This window comes from Sebastes umbrosus, chromosome 4, assembly GCF_015220745.1.
Source record: "Sebastes umbrosus isolate fSebUmb1 chromosome 4, fSebUmb1.pri, whole genome shotgun sequence".
NCBI classification, from domain to species: Eukaryota; Metazoa; Chordata; class Actinopteri; order Perciformes; family Sebastidae; genus Sebastes; species Sebastes umbrosus.
Window position 1 is genome coordinate 34,263,775 of NC_051272.1, and position 12,443 is coordinate 34,276,217.

The 12,443-nt window shown below is 40.5% G+C and overlaps 1 protein-coding gene across 1 annotated transcript; it reads left to right on the top strand.

The window, feature by feature from the left end:
- On the top strand, window positions 1–9,021 carry wu:fa25f02 (integumentary mucin C.1). The gene is made up of 3 exons (XM_037768325.1): window positions 1–774; window positions 5,617–6,023; window positions 6,623–9,021. The coding sequence occupies exons 2-3, from the start codon at window positions 5,852–5,854 to the stop codon at window positions 7,612–7,614; spliced, it is 1,164 nt and encodes a 387-aa protein (XP_037624253.1). The 5' UTR covers window positions 1–774; window positions 5,617–5,851; the 3' UTR covers window positions 7,615–9,021.
- The last annotated feature ends 3,422 nt before the right edge of the window (window positions 9,022–12,443 follow it).

A 12,443-nucleotide genomic window follows, 5' to 3' on the forward strand; every position in this document is an offset into this window, starting at 1 on the left:
GGAATATCTTATCTTATCTTATCTTATATGCTGCATAAGACATACAAAGGTTGTTCTTTCTTTATTTGAGTGAAGTTGCCCTCAATAAATGTGAACATTGACACCTTGTTGAAATGAAATAGGTATTGTAACTGAACTGTTCAGGTATTGTTGCTGTTTGTTTGGTGAGGCGGGGCAGTCATTCTGAATTCAAGGATTCTAATAATAATAACACTATTATTTTTTATTATTATTGTTATTATCATTATTATTATTGGCCTATTATTATTATAATTTGTAATAATACTACTACTAATAATTTTATTTTATGCATATGATATTGCCGCTTACTTCAGCAAGAGTAGTATTTTAATGGTATCTTGTTGTAGTTGGTTGTGACCCTGCAGAGGGCAGTAACACGCTCACGATGAGTCTGCGCTGCCAGAAATGAAGCCAAAGAAGAAGAACGCTTTATATTCTGCTTCCAAGGCCTATTGAAGGAGGCTATGATCACGCATCATCACCGCGTCATACCTTTAGGGGTACAACACATGCGTAGTAAAGACCAATCGCAACGCAGGACCGCAGCTCCAGTTACACTACGCATGCGTCGTAGACCCCTCTCTGTCCGTGTCCCATCCTCCTTCCACAGGCCTTGCCTGCTTCCAGGAAGTATTGAGTTGGTTCAGTTTATCCTGCTGGCTACCTGTCTGTCTGTCTCTCTGTCTGTCTGTCTGTCTGTCTGTCTGTGTGTCTGCTGGTTGGCTTCATTAAATGGATCACAACATACCGCTGGTGAGTCTCTGAAGTCATTAAAACTGTATTTAGTTAACCGTTGTAGAGATTCTCCAGATAAACCAGCCTGATGGAGACAGCTTGTTAGCATTAGCTCGGCTACAATGTGGATGTTCACTGAGTTCTCTGTTAAAGGGAGATATCTTTACATGAACGTGAACTCTTATGAAGTCCACCCTGTTTACTGTTAACATGTTAACCACCTGTAACATGTTAAACATCTCTCACCCTCCGTTAACTTGAGCCGTGTGAGTTGTAACTGTTGACATGTTGTCGTGTTAGCAGCAGTAGTCTGATGAGGGCTAAACTTTGGTGTTACACATCTGGACTAACGTTACTGTTGCAGACTTCTGTAATGTTAGTTACAAACATGTCATGGACCAATGTTAGTGTCGGTGTGCTGGAGGTCCGTTCCTCTGCTTATTGAGCCACCAGGCAGCATCATAACACGGAGACAACAACACACTCACGTTATTCAGATACATGTGGGTTAATGTCACGGTGTATGTTGAAGAGTTACTGGATTATAAAGATGTTTGTTGAGATAACGTTATGCGTTGGTTGGTTGGTAGGCTGTTTAAATGGATGTCCTAAAGTCTTGTTGAGTTGAGTACCCGAGGCAACGTTACACATCTGGATGTGTGAAGAAGACTTTGGTCCAGAGGTGTGGGCAGACGGTGTATGTAGAGCGCGTGCCTTCACTACTTTTCTCCACGTAGGCGACCGTAGGCTGCCGAGCTGTCCCGAGTTGTCCCGAACTGTCCCGAGCTGTGACTGTGTCCTGCTGCTGCAGGCCTGTTGACATTCAGGGCAGGTCTCTGTGCTGAGCTGAGCTGAATGAAACCATGTCCTCGTTAATGTCTCCTCCAGTAGCTTTAATAGCAGGCCTTTCCTATTTAATGGATAACTCTTATTAGTAACTTAACTTCTAAATAAGTTGTACAAGCAAAAGCCTACATGGACAATAGTGTCTGCCAGTATACTGTCCTGGAATTGATGAGGTCCATGTGGATTTGTTGGCACTGGGTCATGTGTCCCCTTTGTCTTTATCCCCCTCTATCAGTTCCTGTTCGTATCTGATCCTGTCTCGTCTTTCTCACTCGGTTCATTCATACTTCCCATTCACTTCTTCTCCTTCTTCTCATGTTCATGTTTCCTGATCTCTCCTCCCCTCTGTGACTTTGTCATCCTCTTGTCTCACTCCGTTTTCCTCTGTCAACTCTCTCCATCTCCTCCTGCCCACTTTTTGTATTTCTATCAGCTGACCAATTCAGCTAGTCTGACCTACAATAGTCAAGATGTGATGGGGATTCTTGGTTGAAAGCACACTAAAGATTAAAGGAGCGCGTAGCTGAGCTACATCAATCAAACCAATGAACATGTAACCGAGTGGCAGAGCCAGAACATTTCCATCAGGATGGTCAGGCTGAGGCCAGTACTCACTCTGTGGTGCCACTCAAGTTGGTCTCTTGTTCAGTTTTTTCTGCATGGCACGCCAATGAAGGGGCTTCCTGTCACAAATCGATAACAGAGTGTCAGAACGTGGTTTAATTAACCAGAATGACCAACCATTCAGGAGACCCTCAAAGTGGACCCTCCTAAAGACACAACACAAATATGCATCATATTTTGTCCTTAAATCTTAATTTGCAAAAAAAGCATGAACTCATTTTTTCATTTATTAATATATTGTAGGGTAGACACTTCTTTACATCTCCTAAAGTTTTTATGTTGCCACTAACGGTTGAGCAACAGCAGACTTCTGAATATATGGTAGGTAGGTAAGTACATTTACTCATGTACTGCACTTTATTTTTAAAGACATGTTGAGCTACCACCAAGATTTTCTTGTAGGAGCTCATCCCTCAGATGCTCATAATATTGACATATGACATATTGCAATTGGTGATGAAGTCCTGCTGATTTGGACGATGTGCTCACTTCAGTGGAGCCATACACAGCAACAGGAAGAACATACTAAGTTCAGATGAGATGAGCAAAGCATCACCAGCCTGTGACCAGTGGCTTCTAAATAAAAAGTAAAGATCTTCACACCTTCACTTGACTTTGCACTACACATTTTTGCTGACTTGTGCTTCTTTATTATATCATTTAATTTGAATTTTCTGTCTTTCAGTAAAAAAAAAAAGAACGAACAAATGAGAAAGCTGAAGTAATATTTGAGATGAAATAGAAAATCATGGGCAACATTAAGGATTCATGTGTCAGACTGACCGACCCGCCATATACTATAAGTCTGCTATTGCTCAACTGATAGATATTAGGAATGTCGATTTTATAACATATTAAAAAATGAAAAAAGCTTGTTATGTTTATTTTTTGAAGACGATATCTGTGTCTTTAGGAGGGGTGGTCGTACAATATGGGTCAACTTTGAGGGTCTCCTGAATGGTTGGTTATTCTGGTTAATCAAACCACGTTCTAACACACTCTCGTACATGTTAATGTGGAGGAAACGTGTTCAAGTCCAAAGGGGTGAGGTCAGAAAGTGATTGATTTCTGACGAAACGCCCCAGAGGGTTAGATGATGATGTTTGCTTATGGCCATTTTGGGTTCAACAAGTTAGAATTTTTGATTTCTTTCACTACAGGCAATGTTGATTATCGCTTGTTTAGCTCCGACACCAATTCAAGGCCCCGTAAATGCAGTTTAGGTAGTGATAGGAAGCAGAAATTGCACTAGAACTTGAACCAAAGCCTGTGGATAGAGCCTTGTATATGTATAGGTTTGACACAATCAACAACCACTGCTATTTGACTTGTATTAAAAGACACCGTAGTGTTACTTTAAAACGGGCTTATAAAGGCTACAACAAACAAACAAATAAGATTATACACTTTCTTACTTCATGCATCTATTGCTGCTCAAAGGTCCCACATTGTAAAAAGTGAGATTTTCAGGTCTTTTATAAAAGCAGGTTTAAGTGCTGTATAAATACTGTTAAACTATCAAACGTTCAATATACGGAAATACACACAGCCCGTATTCAGAAATTGTGCGTTTGAAAACAAGTCGTTAGGATTTCTGTCCATTTTTGACGTCACAAATATACAATATTTAGACCATTACATTGTTTAAATGTAAACATTCTAAATGTGTCCCAGTTTTTTTTCCTGTTGCAGTATATGTGAATAACATCAGCTGACAGGAAGTAAACATGGACCCACACCGTTGCCTAGCAACGCAGTGCCGTTGCAATTCCATTGAAATGCACTAAAACGGAGTGTTTCAGACAGAGGGTAAATACAGGTATATTCAGGCAGGCAGTATGAGGAAAATAAAGTTGTTTTTTTTAACATTACAGCATGTAAACACGTTCTAGTAGAAACACAAAATACAAGTATGAACCTGAAAATGAGCACAATATGGGACCTTTTAATTTTGTTCCAACTACAGCATCTACTGCATCAACTGGATTTTCATTTCCAGTTTACATTAACATTTCAATTTAAAATACTCTGGAGTAAAACAACATCTATTTTTGTAAAACTATACACTTGTGGCTCTTTGCATAAAGTGAACTTTAGAGATACTTGCATTGTTCAGACACTAGATGGCAGTCATCCCTCATGTTTGGCTTGTGGTGCTGCTTTCTGTCTCCTGTGATGAACCATACTCCTCTCTGCTCCAAGCTATCATTACATTTTATGGGAAAGGGCTGAATGCAATTTGTTTGCAGTAATTTGCTGTCCGCTTGTACACAAAGGACCATACTGGTGGTTTTGCATGTTTTAGTCTGTGAACTGAATTACAGTCGGTATGCAAACGTCTCTGAAAATCAAAGACAAACAATAAGCAATCAAGAATGTTATGATTAAATATGCGTGTGGTGATATTCTATGTGTTTACTTTATTGTCAACAAATCCCATGTGCAGAGCCAGACCAACAGTTAATGTATCTACTAACAAGCATCGTGTGTGTATATCAAAGCCCGATATCTCAACACACAATGACTCTCCTCTGTGCCGGGAGAGGACACTTCTGTTCTGAGCGGCAATGCACAACGCATATTTTACTTTCAATTTGCACAGCAGAGACATATCTTTAATTCTATTTTACTGTATTTTTTTATCTCTTTTATCTAGTTTGAAGTAGAGTAGTTGGTATGTATATAGAGATTTGTAAATATGGTGGTTTTTGTGAGTTATGCACATTTTTTTTGTGATGTATTGCTGCTGTAACACCTCACTTTCCATTAAGGGATCAATAAAGTCTGTCTGTCTGTCTGTCTGTCTGTCCATCCGTCTCCTCTGTGCCACAGAGCTTCATTGTTGTTAAAGACAATGAGCGTCACTGTGTCACTGGTGACATCTTCATCACCATCAACACACACACTGTAGTTTATTTTGACTCAATCCCACATACACCGTCCTGCTGCCCCAAATACTCACTAAAGCACCAAATGTGGATTAATCCGCTGCTGAACAAATGCACCCTTTCCTCCTGTTTGAGTAACGTTTGATATAAACTACAGTGGCCAGCTGTTTTAGGAAACAGCTACTTTTTTTTTTAATAAAATATGAAACTATATACTGTATTTACCCCTTCATTAGGAATGAATGGGCTGGGGCTGAATGCCACAGACAATGCAGGCAATGCAGCCAGAAAGTATTACGTTTAAAATAGTAGTATATATTAAGCAAAACAGAATAACACCAGACTAAACCAGTCTCAAAAGTGAGAGCATCCTTGAACATATCTATTGTAAGGCTTTTTAATACATGATAACATAACTGTGACACAACAATAAAGGCAACTCCATGTTGATTCGATGCATCTCTAACGGCTGCTGTTGTGTTCCTCTTGATGTCTTGTGTAGGTCCAGAGAGCGGATGCTGCCTTCACGTCCTCCTGGTCTCCATCCTCCTATTTCAGCTGAACCTCGAACCCCTTGTGTGTGTGTGCAAGGTTGATAGTGCGTGTGTACGCCTGACTGTGCCTATGTGAGTGTGCACATGTGTGTGTAAATTCACTGTAGGCGTATGTGAGTGTGTTACTTCAGGGGTAGTGTGTGAGTGTGTGAGTCTGTGTCAATACCCCCCCCCCAGTCCACCATGTCCCCGTATCCCTCAGCGCTCCAGCTGAGTCCATCGGTGTGTCTTCATCTCCTCTGCCTGCTGCTCCTCACTGACTGCTCCTCCTCCAGCGTACCTAAAAAGGACCCAGTTCCGGCCGAGCCCCTGACCCGGCTCACCACAACACAAGCTAACTGCGCCGCTGCTACATGTGAGTACGAGCAGGATTTATACAGGAAGGAGCTGTGGCCACATGGTACAGCTGACACAAATATGTCTGCTATGCACAGATGCAGCTGTTCATTCATTCAAAATCAAAAACTGGTAACTGTTTTTTAAAACTGTGGTGATGTTTTCAGTGTTTAAGCAGCATTTATACGCCGTGCAAAGGGCAAAAACAAAACCTATACATACGTATATAAACATAAAGTATGCAGCTTGCAGCATCGATCAGACACATCAGGCTTGAATGTCATTTGTGCTCTTATTGTGTTGCTGCTCTGTGCTGTTTATTTGCTAATTTATTGTGTTGAACAGTTCCATTGAAGAGGCAAATTGATGCTCTATAAGTTAAAAAAAAGATTTTGAAAAATTGTTTGCATTGACAATTGGTGGAGATTTCAATTTACATCATTGTCAGCTAAACGTGTCTAAATACTTTACAAAGCTGCTATCATCAGTGTTTCCTCTGTCCCACATAGGCTTACATAGGTAATGTTATTCAGGTCTCCTATGTTTTATAATGAATTGAAGTTTTGTTTTTTTCTTTCTTTTAAAGCTTAGTCATTCATGGAGTTGTTTGTTCCACAGGTGATAATGGTGTCAGTGAAAATGCAACAACTCAACAACTGAACTCAGAAGGCACACAGGATGACCCGCTCAGCCACACGTTAAAGGACTCTGTAGTGTCCTCGACTCCAGTCCCTCAGCCTGCAGTCCCTCAGCCTGCAGTCCCTCTTCCTTCTACCACCACAGGCTCGCCTCCACAGGCTGCTCATACTGGACCCATCACCAACACTGGTACTAGTACATCCACAACTACAGAACCTGTTAGGAATGTATTCACAATCACTTTACTGGTGACTTCTACAACCACAACAACACCAACGTCGACTACAGCAGCAGCAGCAGCAACGTCTACAACAACAACAACAACAACAACAACAACAACAACAACAACAACAACGTCTACAGCAGCAGCAACAACGCCTACAACAACAACAACAACAACAACTTCTACAGCAGCAGCAACAACGCCTACAACAACAACAACAACAACAACAACTTCTACAGCAGCAGCAACAACGCCTACAACAACAAGATCGTCTACAGTAGCAGCACAGCCTGCAACAACGGTAAAAGCAACAACCACACTTACAAGAGCCAACACAACTGTCACTATTACTACAACCACAGGTACAAAGAGGTCACCTCCAGCACCACCACCACCACCAACCGCCGCGCCACAGCCAAATGCCCCACCTACTGGGATGCCACCAATTCAGACCTCTTTACCCAAAGGGCCTACCACCACAACCGTTGCCAGTACCAGCACTCCCGCCGATCGCAACGAGCCCGTCACCTCGGGAACGAGAGTTTCCATGGTAGATGAAGCGGGGGCAGCTTTGACCAGGCAGCTGGTGGACACGGCGTCTTTACTGGCCGTCCTGCTCTTCGGCCTGCTCTTCTTCTTGGTCACGGTGGCTTTGTTTGTCACGCAGGCCTACGAGAGCTACAGGAGGAAGGACTACACCCAAGTGGACTACCTGATCAACGGCATGTACACAGACTCTGGGGTGTGAGGGAGGAGGAAGAGGCAAAGCACAATGCAGTGGAGATTGTTTTTGCGCTTGGAGTCAGAGACGGTAGAACGGAAGATGGACTGGATGGTGACGCAGTGGCGCTGTGAATTCAAAAGGTGAGTCAGTGCCACTGTTTGACAGTTCGGGGGAGAAGTAGGAATGGACTAAACTGACCAACGGCTCACTGAACTGACACTAAAGCAGTCGCTGATCTGTTTCTATCATAACTGTTCCACTTAACGCTTTGTTCTTTTCCTGCTTCTCTTTCTTTTGATGGTTTGAATGTGAAGAGTTTGGCTTGTCCCAGTTTTGCCAAATGTTGAGCAACACAAATAGAGGTTACCTGGCTGTAACTCCAGTTCTATGTGTACATGCAAAGCCCGTCTAACAGGGCCTTGCTATTGGCCCGTGACAGAATCTCCTCCACGCAGCTGGTCTGTCCAGCTGTAGTTGGTTCCAGGGTGGCCGGACCAATCAGGATGCTTCCAAGGTGATAAAAAGCTCGACAGAGGATTTTTGAGTTATTGTACCTTTTCAGATGAATGTAGTCACACAGAAGTCTAGTGTTCATTAAGGACTAGGGCTGTCACTTAAACAAAACAAAACAAATCAAGTTTGAACAATTTTGAGCGAACATCAAATTCATTCTAGTTAATTTTCCCCACATTCAAACGAATGTTCGACTTTGGAATATAAAGTTGCAGCCCTATTGAGGACCAAAGCATATTTGTGAATATTATATCGGAGATGTGACTTTAACTTTCCAGTAATGAACTAATAACTTATTCCACGTTAAGAAAAAAATTTAAAAGCAAAAACCACAAATTGACGACAACTGTCTCCGTCAACCGAAACCATGATGGCCAATTGACTGTTTGACTAACAAGGAACAGGCTCTTCAATTAGCACGTCTAAAACACATCACATTGGAAACGAACCAAGATTCGTATCATGAAACATTCCCACATATGTGCAAAATAACACATCAACCGGGCGGGTAGATAATTCAGTCATATCATCGATATATGATCCTATTGTTCTGTAGAGTGTCTAAATTTAGATTATTGAGAAAACTAGAATTTATTTAAAAACTAACAAAATGGGTTACTTCTGATTTAGTTTTGCACATTTGAATAATTTTGTCTGATGCGATACATGCAGATAATTGTAGTGTGAACATCATTTTATACACATTTTCCATATGGGGAAATATCCTTATTAATACAGTGATACTGATTTAGCCCTACAACTCATCTTTTTACATGTGTTGCCATTTCCACCAGTCAAAAATATAAAAATACCCCCCCCCAAAAAAAGATATGTATATTTATATACAGTATATGTATACATATATATTTTTGGGATAAATATATATATGTATATATGTATATATACATATATATATATATGTATGTGTATATATGTATGTATATTTATATACATACATATATACATGTGTATATATATACATATATATATATATACGTATATATATATATGTATGTACATACATATGTATATGTGTATATATATATATATATATATATTTATATTATTATTTTTTTTAATGGGTGGAAATGGCAACACACGTATGGTTCCAGACAAACACAAGTGGTCAGATGATCACACAGGTTGGCGTAAACCAACCTTTTATTATTTTCCTGTGCAACGAGAGATTGTTAGCAGAGTCAGGATTTCTGGCACAACTTCACCTACTTCCAAGGTGCACGAAGAAGGAAAAAAAAACTCTCCAGCAACATTTGTAATACTGTATAAACAACAACTTTATTGTTAGACCAACCTGTTTTGGCTTGTGGCCTTCAACAAATCAGAGATTATGACCCACATTTTGGATAGGATGAGCTTATAACGGATAGGAAAGATGGCCAAATCTACGAAAGTAAGACGCGAGTTGTAATATACGTGTTACAGTCGAACAATCCTTTGAATGTAGCAGCCTGATGAAATACTAGTACCAATCAGTAGCAGTAGTGCGCCGTGAAAAAGTTCTGACCCGAGTGACTTTACAGAGCTGGACTTGAACCAGCCTCTTCCATACTTAAATCAAGAGTAAATAACCATGTGGAAAAACGTCACACGATTCCACAGAGGTAGGAGCGTTTTCTCAGAAAGACCTCAGTATTTTACACAGGTACTCCTGCCAGCTGAATACAGTGGGAGATGTATTTCCATTGCTCTGCAGTAAGTTTCCCCAGATGTGGCCTGGTGTGTTAGGGCCAAGGTATATACTGTGTGGTGTCTGGTTTAGTCAGTAGGCCAGTGAGGGACCACCGAGTCATCTTAGTCAAATGATGAAGCTGACGTTTTTTTCATTGTCTCGTCAGTCTGTTAACGTTGGCTGCTTTTTCTGCGGTGTGCACGTTACGGGCAGCAGCAAAGGCTCTCTTCACTCGGTGTGTTTGTTTGGATGGCAGCTGCTCTGCTTCGTGATGATGATGATGTTAAAAAAGAAGGTCAGACAGACTTATTAAAACAAACCGCCTCATTCATTTCACACTGAGAATTAATCCGATCAATCCCGGTTACATTAATTACACTCCTTTCAGGAACTTGATCAATGACTTCAAAGGTTTGACATCAGGCAGAACAGCTGTAAGGTTCTTATTCATGCCCATTACAAAAGCAGCTGTGCATACCCACTCTGACTGTGTGGTTGCACACACAAAACATACTGTAGCTTAGATTGGGAGACTCGTGGGCAATAATCATACATCACTTTTTCACTGAAGCGTTCTTGAGAAAATCTCACAATATATTCCAAACGGTGAGGAAAGGTCTGGAGATTACCAAGGAGAGGACAAAATCAGACATTTTGGGAAATCACTTTTGTTTGCTGTAAAACCCACAGTTTACAGTACATGAGAAACGCTATTACGTTCATCATTTACATGGTCACGAGCTGAGTTTCCAATCACTTCATTTTTTGCGCATCACATTAGAAAAGCTGTATGGAAACGGCAAAAATTCCAAAAAACAAATTCCTGAAGACCTCTCTCCATTTTTCTCTCGTAGATAATTAGATTGCAAAGACAACCGAGCCCCTCCAGAGTTATTTCGTACACGTACAGTACTTTATCATTCGGTAGTCGAGCCATTTGGGCTTCATGCGCCACTGAGCAACTCTCATAGGAATGAACGGGAGCCTCCGACGTTGTATCCAGTTCTCTTTATACATCGATGAAGGCGACTTGTTCCGTTCCCAACCTCTTCTTCTACTCTGTTTAGTGGAGGATTACAGCCATGCAGCCTATACCGCTAACCTCTGACCAAACTACGTAGCTACGTGCTGTAGCCTAGTTTATTCGCTCCAAACCGGTAGATGGAAACGCGCCTAATTCTCATTTCTTTTTTTGCGACATTTCAAAAGTTTGCATAAAATTCGCTTGTCAATTGAATGGAAACACAGCTACAGAAAGGTATCGACGCAATAGACAAATGAAGAAGAAGAAATGTGTATTATTGGGCCGCCCTGGTGGCTTAAAGGTTTAAATTGCAGACTATGAACCGCCACGTCTCCTGGTTTAAGTACAGCCGGGAACATTTGTTGTCCGTCGCTCCCCATTTCCTCATTTGCTGTACAGGTAAAAAGAATTCTTAAAACTTAAACCACAGCGTAGCTAATGAGAGCCCCACAATGTCCTCTAACAGTTTCACTTTTTTTTCACGTGTTAAGACACAAAAAGACACCGATGTGGTAATAGCCTAGTTTAGCACAAAGACTGGAAGCAGGGGCAACTGCTGGCCTTTCACATTAGATGGAGCTAGGCTGCTAAACCCACCCTGGGCCCGTCTCTCACTAGAGATATCTGTACAGTATCAGATGAAAGTCATCCACATCTCGTCATCTAACTGTGGTCGACCACAAATAAGGCTATTCCCAAATGTTCCTTTTAGATTTCAAAGTCTTATGATTTCAAAGTCTTATGATTTCACTTTCGTTCCGTTAGCTTTCATTGATGCCGACAACATTTCAGCTGTTTTCTGTGTTTAATATTTTTGCAGTGAATCATGGGAATAGGGCCATTTATTTCAATATATTTTATATTTTTGTTCTTGATGAATGTATTTTTTTAATGCTCAGCTATTTGGAATATTATTGGGTTGTGTGTATTAATCTGCTCTGTTCATGACCAACTTGCGGGTTATATTTTGTCCATAATTGCTAAACAGATTCTTTACATAACTTAAAATGTGCCTCACTGTACATTTTCTCATGTTGTTGTTTTCGATGTTTTGTATGGATCTTAAGCCATTTCATCCACTTATTTTTAATATATTTTGGAGACACATCACACCTGGAAACATTGCAAAGAAAAAAACTCAAAATTAAGACTTCCATATAATATTTTGTGATTTTAGTTTACCCATAATTATTCTATGTGTTATCATAAGCATGGGTTTTCTCATAATGAGATAAAGTTCCCAATAGTTTTTTTGCATAATGACTGAAGCTTGTTAGAATGAAATAGTTGGGAGTCACAATTCAGCACGAGTACAAGTGATGAACACATACTCAGTAGTATCTGTTGCAGTTATGAACAATCTATGATATTAAGGATTATGGACAGATGTTCTACTAGCCCCTAAATTGTTCTCAATGACTGAATTATTGTTGCCTTTTCACTTTTCTTGACTAGTTTTCTTCTCCTGAGGGGTTTGTGGTTGATGAACAGTCGCCAAATAATCACTGAAGCACATTATTGTATGATAAAGCCAAGGGAAACATAAAGCCATTATCAATATGTGACTGCTAGAAGGACGATATGAAAGGAAGATTTATGGTTGGATCTGAGCGCTCACACAGCAGA

Coding starts and splice junctions, on each gene's coding strand:
- wu:fa25f02 (XM_037768325.1), top strand. CDS start 5,852: ATGTCCCCGTATCCCTCAGCGCTCCAGCTGAGTCCATCGGTGTGTCTT. Junction 6,024..6,622: donor TAACTGCGCCGCTGCTACAT/GTGAGTACGAGC, acceptor TTTGTTCCACAG/GTGATAATGGTGTCAGTGAA.